The sequence below is a fragment of the Muscardinus avellanarius genome (assembly GCF_963383645.1).
Source record: "Muscardinus avellanarius genome assembly, chromosome: 9".
Lineage (NCBI taxonomy): Eukaryota > Metazoa > Chordata > Mammalia > Rodentia > Gliridae > Muscardinus > Muscardinus avellanarius.
This window is the reverse complement of record NC_137795.1, coordinates 686,167-701,267: the sequence shown is the minus strand read 5'-3', so window position 1 is coordinate 701,267 and position 15,101 is coordinate 686,167. Positions and strand designations below refer to the sequence as shown.

Below are 15,101 nucleotides of genomic sequence, written 5' to 3'. Positions count from 1 at the left end.
TGTAATCCCCATGCTTGGGAGGCAGAGACAGGAGGATCGCGCAGATTTGAAGCCAGCCGCGCTGGCTTAAGAGACCCTGTTTCCAAATATAAAATAGGTCTGGGAATGTAGCCCAGAGGTAGCAGGGTTTCCAGGAACTCCAGTACCACCAAAAAAAAAAAAAAAAAAAAAAAAAAAGATTTCGCAGAACTTATATAAGGGAAAAGAAAGCCTAGTTCTAAGATACAACTTGTTCCTATTCTGATCACTGGTCAGATACTCCGTCATGTATGTATTTATGCATGTATATATGTATTTATTTTTGGCGATATTGGGGATTGAACCTAGGGGCATTCTACTCCCAAGCTATACCCTCAGCCCTATTTTTTATTCTTTATTTTGAAACAGGGTCTCACTAAGTTGCAGAGAACATAAGTAGCTGAGGTTGGCTGCCAACCTGTGATCCTCCTGTCTCAGCCTCTCAAGTACTGGATTACAAGTGTGCGCCACAATGTCGGGCTTCCCCCTGATGTTTTAAAAGGTTCCTCTATTCCTCATATTTAATCTTGTTTTGTGTAGATTTAGGCTCTCTCCTGTATTCCTTTTTTTTTTTGTTGTGTGTATGTGTATGTTTTACTGGAGATTGAACCCTGGGGCATTCTACTTCTGAGCTATACACCCAGCCCTATTTTCTATTCTTTATTTTGAAATAGGGTCTCACTAAGTAGCAGAGAGCCTAAGTAGCTGAGGCTGGCCACGAACCTGCGATCTTCCTGTCTTAGTCTCTCAAGTACTGGGACTACAAGTGTGCACCACCAGGCCTGGCTCCTGTATTTCACTTGTGCCTTGCTAAGCCATCCCACCACCTTCTCCATGACTTACTATGGACCACCTATGCTATATTCAACACATTCCCTTCTGCTGATTTTTTTTTTTAATTTAAAGAGTAACTTTTGATTCAGAGCAAAATTGAGAAGAGGATACGGAGATACTCTGTTCCCCTTCGCACGTATAACTGTTGGCTATCGAGCCCTCTCCCTGCCCTCCCAGAGCGGTACATTTGTTAAAAGATGACCCTACGTTGACACGTCAAAACCAACCAAAGATGTCACTTCACACCCGAGTTTTCTCTTGGTATTGTATATTCTGTGAGTTTGGGGTTTGGACAGATGTAAATGACGTGTTTTCATCTTTGCAGTATCTCATTCAGAATATTTTCACTGTGCTAAAAACGTATGCTCTATCTACCCAGTCAGCAGGAACCACTTTTGTCCTCTTTACTGTCTTCGTAATTTTGCCTCTTTTATGATGTTAAAGTTGGACTCTTACAGTATGTATCCTTTTCACATTGGCTTCATTCACTGAATAATAGGCCTTTAAGGCTCCTGTATATCTTTTCATGGTTTGAATAACATTTCTTTTTGGTGCTGAATACTGTTTATTGTCTGGATCTATAGTACATGGACTTCATGTACTAAAAGATGTCTTGGTTGCTTCTAAGTTCCAGTAGTTGTAAATGGAGCCGCTATGAAAAATGCTGTGTAGGTGTTGTTTTGTTTTGTTTTGTGGGTCTGGGGGTGGAACCCAGGGGCATTCGACCTCCGAGCTACACCCCTGCCCTATATTTTATTCTTTATTTTGAAACAGGGTCTCACTGAGTTGCAGAGGGCCTCACTAAGTAGCTGAAGCTGTCCATGAACCGTGATCCTCAGGTCTCAGCCTCCCAAATGCTGGGATTACAAGGGTGTGCCACCATGCCTGGCTCCCAGCCCCATTTTTTTAATTCTTTATTTTGAAACAAGGTCTCACTTAAGTTATTTTGATTATTGTATGGTTTGCAGATATTTTCTACTATTTAGGTTGTTTCTTCATTTTGTTGATTCCCCCCATTTTTGCAGAAGTTTTAAAATCTAATCTTTCTCCCCCCCCCCCCCTTTCTCTGTCTCTGTTGCTTTGCTTTTTTGGGGGAGGGGCACATCCAAAAAAGTCAGTGCCGAGGTCCATACCATGGAGCTTTTTCTCTGTTTTCTTCTAGCAGTTGCACAATTTTAAATCTTATGTCTAAATGTTTAAGTCATTTTGAATTGATGTTTGTATATGGTGTGAGATGTAGATCTATAATTCTTCACGGTAATATTCTAGCTTTTCTAATACCATTTATTTAAGAGATTATCCTTTCACTATTGTATGTTCTTGACATTTTTCTTGAAAATTGACCATAAGTTTAGTTTTTTGTGGATTATTTCTGGGCTATCCTGTTCTATTGTTCTTTTACTAATATTCATACTCTCATTCTGTGTGTGTGTGTGTGTGTGTGTGTGTGTGTGTGTGTGTGTGTGTGTGTGTAGTACTGGGGATTGAATTAATGATATTCTGCCTCTTAGCTACATCTCCAGCCCAATTTTACATTTATTTTGAAACAGGATCTCACTAAGTGATTGAGGCTGGCCTCAAACCTACAATTCTCCAATCTCAACCTCCCAAGTACGGGGATTACAGATGTGCATCACCACACCTAGCTTCTGTGTCTATCACTGTGCCAGTAAAATGCTATTTTTATTACCACAACTGTGTAATATATTTTGAAATCAGTACTGTATTGCTTCCTGTTTTTGTTCAGTTCTTTCAAGATTGCCTTTGCTATTTGGGGTCTTTTGGGGTTTATACATTTTACGATTGCTTTTTCTGTATTTTTGAAAATGCTATTGGAATTTTGATAGTGATTGCATTGAATCTGTAGATCTGTTTGGGTAGAATGGCCATTTTATCAATACTAATTTTTCAATCTGTAAGTACAAGTTACCTTTCTACTTATTTGTGTCATCTTCAGTTTCTTTCATAATGGTATAATAGTTTTTATTGTAGATATACTTGGTCTCTCTAGGTGAATTTATTCCTAAGTGCTTTATTTATTTATTTTTCAGTGCTGTATACCATGATTTCTAAGTGCTTTGTTTTTTTGGTTGTTAATTATACATAGTTCCCTCACCCTTGTGCCTTTGATTTGCTTTATTTCTTGGATAGTATATGGTTAGTATGTGGAAACACTACAGGTTTTTATGGGGGTGTAGCCATTAGGGTTTTCTAAGTAAAAAATCATGTCATCTGCAAATGGGCAGTTTAATTTGCTCTGGCTTTTACTTCCAATACTATGTTAAATAGAAGTGGTGAAAGTGGGCATTTTTATCTTAGAATCTTAGAGGAAGTATTTAACTTTTTGTAGTTGAGTATAATATTAACAGTGGGCTTGTGCATATAGTTTTTATTGTATCAAAAGACATTCCTTCTATGTCTCATTTGTTGAGAGGGTTTTTTTAAAAAAAATCAGGAAAGGATATTGAACTTTGCCAGATGTTTTTCTGCATCTTTTAAGATGATCGTATGGTTCTTGAGCTTCATTGTGTTACATATGTATCATATTTATTGATTTCAGTATGTTGAACCATCCTTGAATTGAAGGAATAAATCTGCCCTAGTCATGGTGTGTGGTTCTTTTACATGGTATGGATTTGGTGTACTGTCTAATTCTGTTTGTAATATTTTGTTGAGGATTTTTGCATAATTAGTCATTGGGGATATTATCTTTATTTGTGCTGTCCGTATCTAGTTTGGTACTGGTAATAGAGGATTAGTAGAATGGATTTGAAGTGCTTTTTGCTCTTTAATTTCTTGGAGGAGTTTGAGGAGAATTGGTTTTTAATTCTTCAGATGTTGGGTAGAATTAATCAATGAAGCCGTCTAGGGCTTTTTTGTTGAATAGTTTTTGGTTATTTCTTTAAACTCTAAACTAATTATAGGTCATTTACACAGTTTCTTCTTCATGACTTGGTCTTCATAGATTATGTTTTTGTTTCATCTAGGTTTCCAATTTGTTTGCATACAGCTGTTCACAGTACTTTGTTATTCTTTTTATTAATGTAACAATTAGGAGTAATATCTCCACTTTATTATTTTTTTTTTATGTGTGTGGTACTGTGGATTGAACCCAAGGACATTTTTGCTACTGACCTACACTCCCACCCACTTTAATTAATTAATATAGGTGTATTGTAGTCGTACATCTTAATGGAGTACAAGATGGTGGAGGCGTACATGCACACATCACCCAGTTAGCCCTTACCCAGTTCCTGCCTCATTCCCTCCCCCTCCCTCCTGCTCATGTTTGGCTTAGTGATTGACTTTGATATGTGTTAATGTACATTGTATACATTAGAGAATTTTCCTTTTCTCCCTACCATCTCTCTCAGTTAGAGTGCCTTATTTACTTATTTATAGTTTCTCCTTCTTTGTCTGGAGTTTCTCCTATGACCCATTTTCTCCCTAGCTTCTGTATATCACGGAGAGCATCCGATTTCTTTTTGTGACTAACTAACCTTACTTAGCATAATGTTCCCCAGTTCCATCCACTTCCATGTGAATGACATAATTTTGTACTTCTTTATAGATGAGTAAAACTCCATTGTGTACATATCCCATAGTTTTGTCATCTGTTGATGGACACCTTGGCTGGTTCCACAGTTTGGCTATTGTGAATTGTGCAACTATGAACATAGATACACATACATTAGTTTGGTAGTTTGGTTTCCATTCTTTTAGGTAGATACCCAGAAGTGTATTGCTGGATCATATGGTAGGTTTGTTCCTATTCTTCTGAGGATCTTCCATACTGTTTTCCAAAGTGGTTGCACTAATTTGCAATCTGACCAGTGATGTATTTGAGTTCCCACTTCTCCACATCCTCACCAGCATTTGTTGTCGTTTGTGTTTTGAATGATGGCCATTCTAGTTGGAGTTAGGTGAAATCTCAGGGTAGTTTTGATTTGCATCTCTCTGATTGCCAGTGATGTTGAGCATTTTTTCATGCATTTATTGGCCATTTGAATTTCTTCTTCGTGAAGTGTCTACTTAGTTCACTTGCCCATTTTTTTATTTTTTTATTTTCTTAGTGCTGAGTTTCTTGAGTTCTCTGTATAGTCTAGATATTAGTCCTCTATTGGAAGAGTAGGTGGCAAAGATCTTCTTCCAGTCTGGTGACTCTCAGTTGAGGTTCTTGATAGTTTCCTTTGCTGTACAGAAGCTCTTCAGTTTAATGCAGTTCCACATATTGATCCGCCTTTAGTTTCTTGTGCCTTGGGGTCTTGTTGAGAAAGTGTTTACCTGTGCCTGTGTGTTGCAGTGTCGGACTCCTCTTCAAGGAGCCTCAAGGTCTCTGGTCTAATTTCTAAGTCTTTGATTCATCTTGAATTGACTCTTGTGCAGGGTGTGAGAAAGTGGAGTTTATTTCCATTTTTCTGCATATGGTTAACCAGTTTTGCCAACACCCTTTGTTGAACAGGCTTTTTTTCAGGGTATGTTTTTGGCCTCTGTAAGTGTACGGATTTGTTTCTGAATCTTCTGTTCTGCTCCATTAGTCTGTATAATCTGTTTTTGTGCCAGTACCATGCTGTTTTTATTACTGTGGCTTTGTAGTATACTTTAAAGTCAGGTATTGTGATTCCTCCTGCGTGGTTTTGGTTGCTGGGAATTACTTTAGCTATTCTGGTTTGTTTGTTGTTCCAAATGAATTGAAGGACTGATTTTTCTGTGTCTATAAGGAATGACCTTGGTAATTTAATGGGTATTGAATCTGTAGATCGCTTTTGGAAGGATGGCCATTTTGATGTTACTTATTCTGCCTGTCCATGAACATGGAAGATCTTTTTATCTTCTAAGGTTTTTTCAATTTCTTTTTTCAATGTTTTATAATATTCTTTGTAGAGGTCTTTTACCTCCTTAAATTTATTCCTAAGTATTTTATTTTTTTGTGAGATATTCTGAGTGAGTATTTTCTGGGTTTCTCAGTGGATTTAAAGTTGGTATATAGAAAAGCTTCCAAATTTTTAAGAGTTTTTAAGTAATTTGAATTTTTCTCAATTTAGTTAAGATTTGTTAATTTTGTTGATCCTTTGAATAACCAATTCTTTAAGTTTTTTTTTTTTTTTTCCATACTGGGGATGGAACACAGGAGTATTCTACCTCTGAGTTATATCCCCAACTCTATTTCTTATTCTTTATATTGAAACAGGGTCTCCCAAAGTTGTGGAGGGCTTCATTAACTAGCTGAGGCTGTCCGTGAACCATGATCCTACTGTCTTAGACTCTCAAATTGGGGGGGGGGGGTGTTTATAAGCATTCAGCATCATACCAGGCTAATTTTTTAGTTTTTTTTTTAAATTAGGTTTTTTTTTTGTTGTTGTTGGTTTTTTTTTTTTTTTTTTTTTTTTTTTTTTTTTTGGCGGGTGCGGGGATGGAACCCAGGGGCATTCGACCTCCGAGCTACATCCCCTGCCCAATATTTTATTCTTTATTTTGAAACAGTCTCACTAAGTTGCAGAGGGGCTCGCTAAATAGCTGAGGCTATCTGCAAAATGTGATCCTCCGGTCTCAGTCTCCTGAATGCTGAGATTACAAGCATGCGCCACCACACCTGGCAAATTTTTAGTTTTTAACACTGATTTTTTTTTAGTCTGTTTTATTTAATCAGATGTTATTGATGCAAATTTTGAGCATAAAGAAATTGCAGAAAGTTTAAAACAAATAAAACATCACATTTCTACCACCCCAGAGTAGTCACAATTTAACATTTTGATGTGTTGTTTTTAAGGCTTTTATTTTTCTTCATCTCCTGAAAGTACTGCTTTCTCTTGTTCCCCATTAACAATAACAAAGATAAACAGTAATGTAAAAATAAACTTTCAACATTACCTTAGTCACTACAGCATTCATTTTTAATATAGTATACTTTTATTTTACCTTAACCAAAATATTTTTATTTTGTTTTAATTTCTAAATATTCTAGATAATTATGATTACCACCAAATGCTTGGATTTTATTCTAGTCTTTCTGCTTTTATTCAAGATATAAAAGTTTAGCCAGGCATGGTGGTACAGGCTTGCAATCCCAGCATTTGGGAGGCTGAGACAGGAGTTTTGAGGTTCAAGGACAGCCTCAACTACTTAGTGAAGCCCTTTGCAATTCAGTGAGACCCTGTTTAAAAATAAAGAATAAAAAATAGGCCTGGGGGTATTGCTTGGAGGTAGAATATCCCTGGGTTCCATTACTAGTACTGCAAAAAGAAAAAAAAATTTTACTTTTTATTTCACTAAAACAAAAATATATAATCCAAGTCAGAATTTTTTCATAATAGCTACCTATGGTCTTTAGGAATACATTGCTGTTAAAATGCAGGTTATAATATTTGACGCATTACCTTTAAAGGTAGATAATAAGATTTTAAAACAATTGCAAAAGAATTCTTGTAAATGTGATCTACTCTGATCAATAATAAAATTTTTATTTTAATAGGGACTCTTTGTAATTTATTTTCTAATGTTAACTTGTTTCTTCAAGAAGTACTTGCATATAGCAAGTTTGATTATATCATTCATTGGATAAAGTAGCTGAGTTTGACTGATCACCCCCCCCCCTTTTTTTTAGGTGAATCTGGACTGGGAAAGTCAACATTAATCAACTCGTTATTCCTCACAGATTTGTATTCTCCAGAGTATCCAGGTCCTTCCCATAGAATAAAAAAGACTGTACAGGTATGTATATTGATATTGTTAGTTGATGATCACTAGCCCGATGCTAACTTGTTCAAAATTCCTGCTGTATCTTTTAATTACGTGCCTAGGAGGTAGTATGCAAAGTCAGCCTTGGCCAATGTTGAGTGGGAAACATAACTGTTTATAAAGTTAAAAACAAAGCATAACTATGATCAGAGCAATTATCTTGGTTGGAACCTTGCAGAATTGTTCTGAGGACCCTCTTAGAGATGACACCATGATATCGTAAATGATAATTCTAGTTTTGTACTGGCCAGTATTTTAGCTACTTGTCAAATGTGGCTAAGTTAAAATTAAGTAACACTAAAAATGCAGTTTCTCAGTTGCATCGGACACATCTCGAGTGCTTAATAGCCCCATGTGGCAAGTGGCTGTCATTTGGGGCAGCAAATAAATAGAACATTTCACCATTGCAGAGACTTCTAAGGAGCACTGTAAAGAACACGTGATTGATAGAAAACCCACTGTTATTTAACTAAATAGTCAGTGGAGTAACACCACATGGTAGTTGAGTGGCAGTAGCAGTTTTGTAAGACTCCCAAACTGTGTGGGGTCTCATCTAGTGTTCCTCAGTGTTTAATGTACATACGGGTCAGCTGTATGTACATTTCAGCTACTAAAAGTTTTAAATTATTTATGTGGCTCATAAGCAATTATTTGGTAGTGCTTGTTAAATTTAGTTCCTAATCTGGTAAGTTTTCACATTTCTAACAAGATTCCAGGTAATGCTAGTATTGCTGGCTGATGGATCACACTTTATATAGCAAAGGGTTAGGCTCAGGATTCTGGATTTATACTTTTCAGCAGTTAGCCTTTGAAATGACAGTAGTCCAGGTTGAGATGTTCTATATATAAAAACCCCAGATTTTGAGCAGTTAGGTTAAAAATGTACTAATTTTATTGATTATATGATTCAGTGATATTTGGGGAGTATTAGGTCAATTAAATTTATTAATTTCATTTCTTATTTTAAAGCAACTACTAAAAGTTTTAAATTATTTACGTGGCTCATAAGCAATTACTTGGTAGTGCTGCTCTAAACTGTTGAAAATCTTTGCTGGGGTGATGCAGGATTACACGGCACGTGAGCAGACCAGAGGGGTGGACAGTTCGCTGTGGAGCAGGCTTCATCGAGGCAGCGAGGCTTAGAGCGGAGTCTGTGTATTTTGTGTATTTTTATTTATCTATTTATTTACTTGTTTGTTTGTTTATTTTTGCAGTACTGGGGATGAAACTCAGGGGCATTGTACCTTCAAGCTACACCCCCAGTCCTGTTTTTTAGTCTTTTTATTTTGGAACAGGGTCTCTCTGAGTTGCAGTGGGCCTCGTTAAGTAGCTGAGGCTGGCTGTGAACCGTGATCCTCTGGTCTCTGCCTCCCAAATACTGGGATTACAAGCATGTGCCACCTTCCCCGGCTTTATTTTATTCTTAATAAAGACAATAGAAGGGTATTTCTGTCGATTCAGCCATGCAGTCACTTCTGCCAGTATCTGAACTTATGGAAGTATTGACATCTACAATCTTAGGACTTCAACACATAGAAATCTAGTTTGACGTGCTTGACAAAATATTTACTCCAGTCATGAGATATTGCTCTTAATATAAGTATATTAATATACTTATAAGTATATATATATATATATATATATATGCCGTGGTCCACATATTGTAAAATGTCTATTAAATAGGATGCATATCAAATTGTCAACACTGATTTTTGCACATTAGGTGATTATGAATATTTTTTCCTTTTTGTTGTATTTTCTTAGTTTTATAGTAAGCATGCTTTTATAGTCTCAAATATGCTTTTCAGGAAAAAAAAAGGGCATAAATTTAAGCATAGAGCATTATTTATGTACAAGAGACTTGTCATTTTTTTTGGGGGGAATGGAACCCAGGGGCCTTCTACCTCTGGGCTACATTCCCAGACCTATTTTATATTTTATTTGGAAACAGGGTCACTTAAACCAGCCGAGGCTGGCTTTGAACGTGCACGATCCTCCTGTCTCAGCCTCCCAAGTGCTTGTAATCCCTGCGCCACCACTCCCGGCTGAGACTCGTCTTTTAAAGGAGAAATTTCTTCACATTCATAGTTTTGGAAGATTACTGTCACACTGAACAGAGAACTGATTCTGAGGCTCCTGTGTATCAGTGGTTCTGATTCAGGTGAAGTTTTCAGTATTAATTCTGGAGCTCTCTGAGATTGAGTTCTTGCATCTCCTGTCTTGGACCCGAGGACCCTGAGCTGTGCGTTTTTAGATGTGAGTTGATACTAGTCATGGAGTGTATCACGTGTACCCGTGACTCTCAGACTTGATGTGCGTCTCAGTCGCCTGGAAGCTCGTTAACGCAGATTGCTGAGCCCACCTCCGAGCTCACTGTGTTGTAGACTCAACGCATCTCCCAGAGAATTGGCATTTCTAATAGATCCCCATATTGTGCTGCTGTCATTTTGGACATTACACCCTGCGAACCCTGCTCTGCAGTGCTCTTGGCCTGCTGCAAAATGGGGTCATCCTACCTCTGTGGGAAAGTAGAAAAGGGAATGTATATGGTGTGCCAATAGATGATTAATGAAGTTACAAAAATCTGGGCATTTAAGCTTCACTTCATGTCCTAACCTTAAGTATAGATCCCCACAGTATTACTGTATTGTATGTGTGGTAATGGTACAATTTTATCTGACAGTTCTGTTGTATTTGAAAAATCACATTTTGTGTCAGTGAAAAATTGTCAACGGTCTTTCCTTGAGGATAACTTTTATTCAGGATCAAATCCATTTCAGTTTTTTTTAATATGTTCCATGAAGATAATTCTTTTGTGAAATGACAGTGTTAGGTTTCCTTTATTTTTTTAAATGATTAGTTGGCTTTATGTTGGTCCACTTTAATGCTTTTTCTTGGTCTGTAAAGTCCTGTAAGTCACCACTACAAATTACGTGTCTACAGCTAGGTGCAGTGGTGCATGTTTGTAATCCCAGCATTTGGGAGACTGAGACCAGAGGAGCGGTTCCCAGACAGTCATAGCTACTTAGTGAGTCATTCTGCAACTTAGTAGACCCTGTTTCAAAATAAAGAATAAAAAATAGGGCAGGAGTTGTAGCTCAGAGGTTGAATGCTCCTGGGTTCCATCCTTAGACCTGCCCCCCCAAAAAAAAATTAAGTGGATACATAATTTATTTTTGATTTTTATGGTACAGAGTGTGGAATCCAGGGGCTTTTCCACCTCTGGGCTATACTCCCAGACTTATTTTATACTTTATTTGAAACAGTGTCTCACTAAATTGCTAAGAGCCTCACTAAGTAGCTGGGGCTGGCTTTGAACCTGTAGGATAATCCTGTTTTAGCCTCCCAAGTGCTGGGATTACAAGCCTGCACCACCATGCCCGGCTGGATACACAATTTCTGAAGGTGAGAAAAGGTGAAAATAGGAGATCTTAGCTCTAGGATAACATGCTATATAGATGCCTTGAGGAATTTTATAGACCCTAGTTATAAAACTCCTGTAGGTATTAGCCCAGTTTTTATTTTTTAAAAAAACTAACCATTCACACAAACATTTGAATGCTTTTCAAACTAGGTTTTGTGGTTACCGTAGCAGATACAAAGTTCCTAAAGATGTCAAGCGAAAAATATAAACAATTATGATTTAGCGAGAAAAACCCTATAGGTGACCTTGACACCATGGGCTTTTTTGGGAGAGGAGCTGGGGATAGAACCCAGGGTGTTCTACTTGCAGCCCTTTCTATTTTGAAATAGGATCTCACTAAGTTGCTGAGAGTCCTGCTGAATTGCCAAGGCTGGCCTCAAACCTACAATCTTCTTGCCTTAGCCTCCCAGGTACTGAGATGATAGGCATGAGCCTCTGTGCCCGGCTGGCACAGTAGGTTTTAATGAAGGAGGAGGGCCGGAGGGCTGGAGGCAGGGGTTGGAAAGTGAGTGGTACGTGACGATGGAAGGTGTGTGAAGGACTGAGAAGGGTTTGGTTTTTCCCAAAGAAACTTGAGCATGGTTATACACTCTGGAAAGTCAGTTTCTAAGAGCCAAGAGGTTGAACATATATATAGAGGAAACAGTGGAAGCAGTTGTTAAGATGAGTCTAAAGTGAAAAGTGGCCAGATTCCCAGCATAATTGAGAAATTGGCTTTAAAAAGAAAGAACTAAGCCAGTTGCAGTGATGCATGCCTTTAATCCCAGTACTTGGGAAGCTGAGACAAGAGGACTGCAAGTTTGAAGCCAGACTGGGTAATTTAGCAATCTCCTGTCTCAAAGTAAAAAATAAAAAAGTCCAGGGATGTAGTTCAGTGGGAAAGGGCTCCTGGGTACAATCCCTAGTAACACATTAAAAAAAAAAAAAAAATCCGGGCGTGGTGGCGCACGCTTGTAATCCCTGTGCTTGGGAGGCAGAGACAGGAGGATTGTGCAGGTTTGAAGCCAGCCTTGCTGGTTTAAGAGACCCTGTTTCAAAAAAAAAAAAAAAGTATAAAATAGGTCTGGGAGTGTAGCCCGGAGATAGAAGGGCATCCAAGGAACCCCAGTACCTCCCCCCAAAAAAAAAAAAAAAAAAGGAGAAGAAAGATCGATTTCATTGAGCACTAGGGAAGACTCAGTACTGACTCGAACAGATTGGGAATGTTCTCATCTTTAAGCGTAGCTGAGATGTTTTCATGAGCATACTGACAGGTGGTGGAGCAGCGCCTTCCTGGGAAATGGGAGGCAAGGGTCCAAGGAGCACATGAAAGGATTGTTAGGCGGCAAGGATGTCCCTTGAGTTTGAAGGCCATGATTTTATGGTGCAGGAATGGAGATATCAGTAGGTTAATCCAGAATGAGATCTGGGCTGGAAAGAGAAAGGTTTGCTTTCCTTCTTTGGTGGGGGGAGGGTTGCTTAATAGAAAGTGAAAGGGGCAAGGGACGTAAGGAGTCAAAGAAAGATGGGTACCAGTTCAGAGAAGGCAGAGTTAGAACTGTCTGATCAGCTTTCTTCTCTATAAACGAAAACAATCTTGGATATTATTGGTGAGAAGGAAGTAGTCTTTAGGGATAACTTCTGTTTGTTACGTCTCATTCACTTTCTGTACATGAGGGAGCATTTAGGATGGTGTGTTTGTGGTGCTAGGAATTGAACCTAGGGACACTCTGCCTTTGAGCTATACCTTTTTATTGTTTGAATCTCACTCTGCTTCCTAAGGCTCTCTTGTAACCTGTCATCCTCCTGTCAGCCTCCAAGGTACTCAGATTATAAGCTGGGACCACCACACTCAGCTGTCTTTGGAACTTTTAAGTAATCTACATAACTCCCAAGTTTGATTTCAGTGGACTCCATCAGGCTGTCCAAGTCTTTTCAGAGCTTCGCTATAATGCCACTCCCTGAACTAAGTATAGGAAGTGAGCTCTCAACAGAACATTTGAACCTTCTCTTCACAATTTTATGCACTTAATTAAATAACATTTTAGTTTATTGAACAACTGGATTGTAAACATTAGGTTAGAAAATTTGAGTGTGCCTAGCAGTTTTGGTTATGAAATTGTATAATAAACATCGAGGGTTTGGCTTTTTCCCTCTTAGATAGAACAGTTGAACCGTATTAGAAAACGGAGAACTTTATATTTCTGGGATCTAAGGATGCAAAAAGGCCTCAGTAGTGATTATACATAAACAGTATGATGGGATTTAGTTTTATTTACTTTTCAGGAGAAGTAGAAAATGCCCTTGCTTCATTCTTTTGGTATTAAATTATACATTTAATCTTAGAAAACTCTGAGTGATGCCATAAAATATGCTGATGTGACCTGCTTCAGCAAAGTGCATGGGAAAGTGGCCATTTGGAATAGATTTGTTAAGAAAAGTTTGAAATTCCTGGACTTAAACTAATTTGTTTTCCATGGATCCCATGAGGATACTTGCAAAAACAGATGATTGGATACAGTTGGATTCATGAATGGCACTCGTTTACAGTTATGTTTTCTGGATCTCTTCCATATGTTGCTGACTTTTATATTTGACCATGTATGGGTACAAGAATTTGATAGGCCAAAGAAGAAAAGAAACTTTATAAATAAACAGACTCTTTAAAATACATAAAACCTTCATTTTTCTTATCGAGTCAATAAATAAATTGAAATGATTCCCCCCAACCCCCATGCTGGAGATCAACCCAGGCAGGGCCTTGCACTTGCACGTGCTAAAAAAGGGCTCTGCCACTGAGCTACACACGTAGATCCTGATTTTTTTTTTTTTTGGAAGTAAGAAAACATCTTAAAATAAGCTGACTGTGTTGGGGCATGCCTGTAATCCCACCTACTCAGTAAGCAGAGGCAGGAGGATCATGAATATGAGGCCGAGCTCAGCAACTTAGCAAGACACACTCTCAAAATAAAAGAGCTGGGGTATAGTTTAGTAGTAGAATACACTGTGGGTCAATTACCAAGATCACAAAAGAAAAAAATCTTAAAATTTAAACCGTTGTATTAAAGTATGTGACTAGTGTGTAGCATGTTACAAATGGTAAAATGGGCTTTGTTTATTATTGGTGAGGGATCCACACGTGATTTGAAGTAAACTGGAAGAATGTAGAACAGACATTTTTATCAACTAAAGGGCAGTGTTACTACTTTGGACATTTCTGCATCAGCGAGAGTTACAATAAGTAAGTGATCTGTTTTTATGAAGGAGCTGGGAGTAAATCCAATATATTTTGAGATTTTAGATTTGACTAGGTTGTCCTTTGACTAGAGGACCACCAGATAATTAGGTAGCCAGGTGAGATGAAGTATGGGCATTCTCCCTCTGAGTTATACCTCCAGCAGTATTTAATTTTTTGTTTTGAAACAGGATCTCACTAAGTTGCTGAAGGCCTTGCTAAGTTACTGAGGTCCAGCTCTTTTTATTTTTTGGTTACTTGGGCACTGGGGATTGAACTGGGAGGTGGGAGAGGGGCTACCTCCAAACTACACTTCCAGCCTCTATTTTTTATTTTGAAACAGGGTCTCACTAAGTTACCACACACTGGCCTCAAACCTGTGATTCTTCTGTCTTATCTGTGTACTGGGATTACAGGTATGGGCCACCACCCCCAGCTAATTTTTTAAAATTTGAGACGGGGTCTCTCTAGGTTGCCCAGCTGGCCTAAAACTTGGGATCCTCCACCTCCACCTCCCAAGTAACTGGGGTAACAGGTGTTTATCACTTCAGTTGACTACAACTCTTATTTATTGATGTTTGCTTTGAAATCTGTACATAAATTAATTCTTTTAAAATTTAAATTTAAATTGCCAATAGTAAATATTTAGTAAATTAATATGCTTATGTTTGGGATGTGCCAAATTTTCACTGACAGCTCATACCAAGATCAGTAGCAGTTTGAAGACTTTCTTGTCTGATACATAGGAAGCCCCTCAATAGACATTCATGTCTAAATTTTAAGAGTTTTTTCTTAATATATATATTTTTAATTTTGTCGTGGTACTGGGGTTCCTGGAAGCCCTTCTATCTCTGGGTTCCACTCCCAGACCTA

The 15,101-nt window shown here is 38.0% G+C and overlaps 1 protein-coding gene across 1 annotated transcript in view; it reads left to right on the top strand.

The window, feature by feature from the left end:
* The window catches only part of SEPTIN7 (septin 7), a gene marked incomplete at its 5' end in the record, with an annotated part of 98,054 nt that overhangs the window by 47,039 nt on the left and 35,914 nt on the right, over positions 1–15,101 (top strand). Inside the window, 1 exon segment of the mRNA XM_080701526.1 lies at positions 7,457–7,563. Within this exon segment, the coding sequence (XP_080557652.1) occupies positions 7,457–7,563 (107 nt within the window).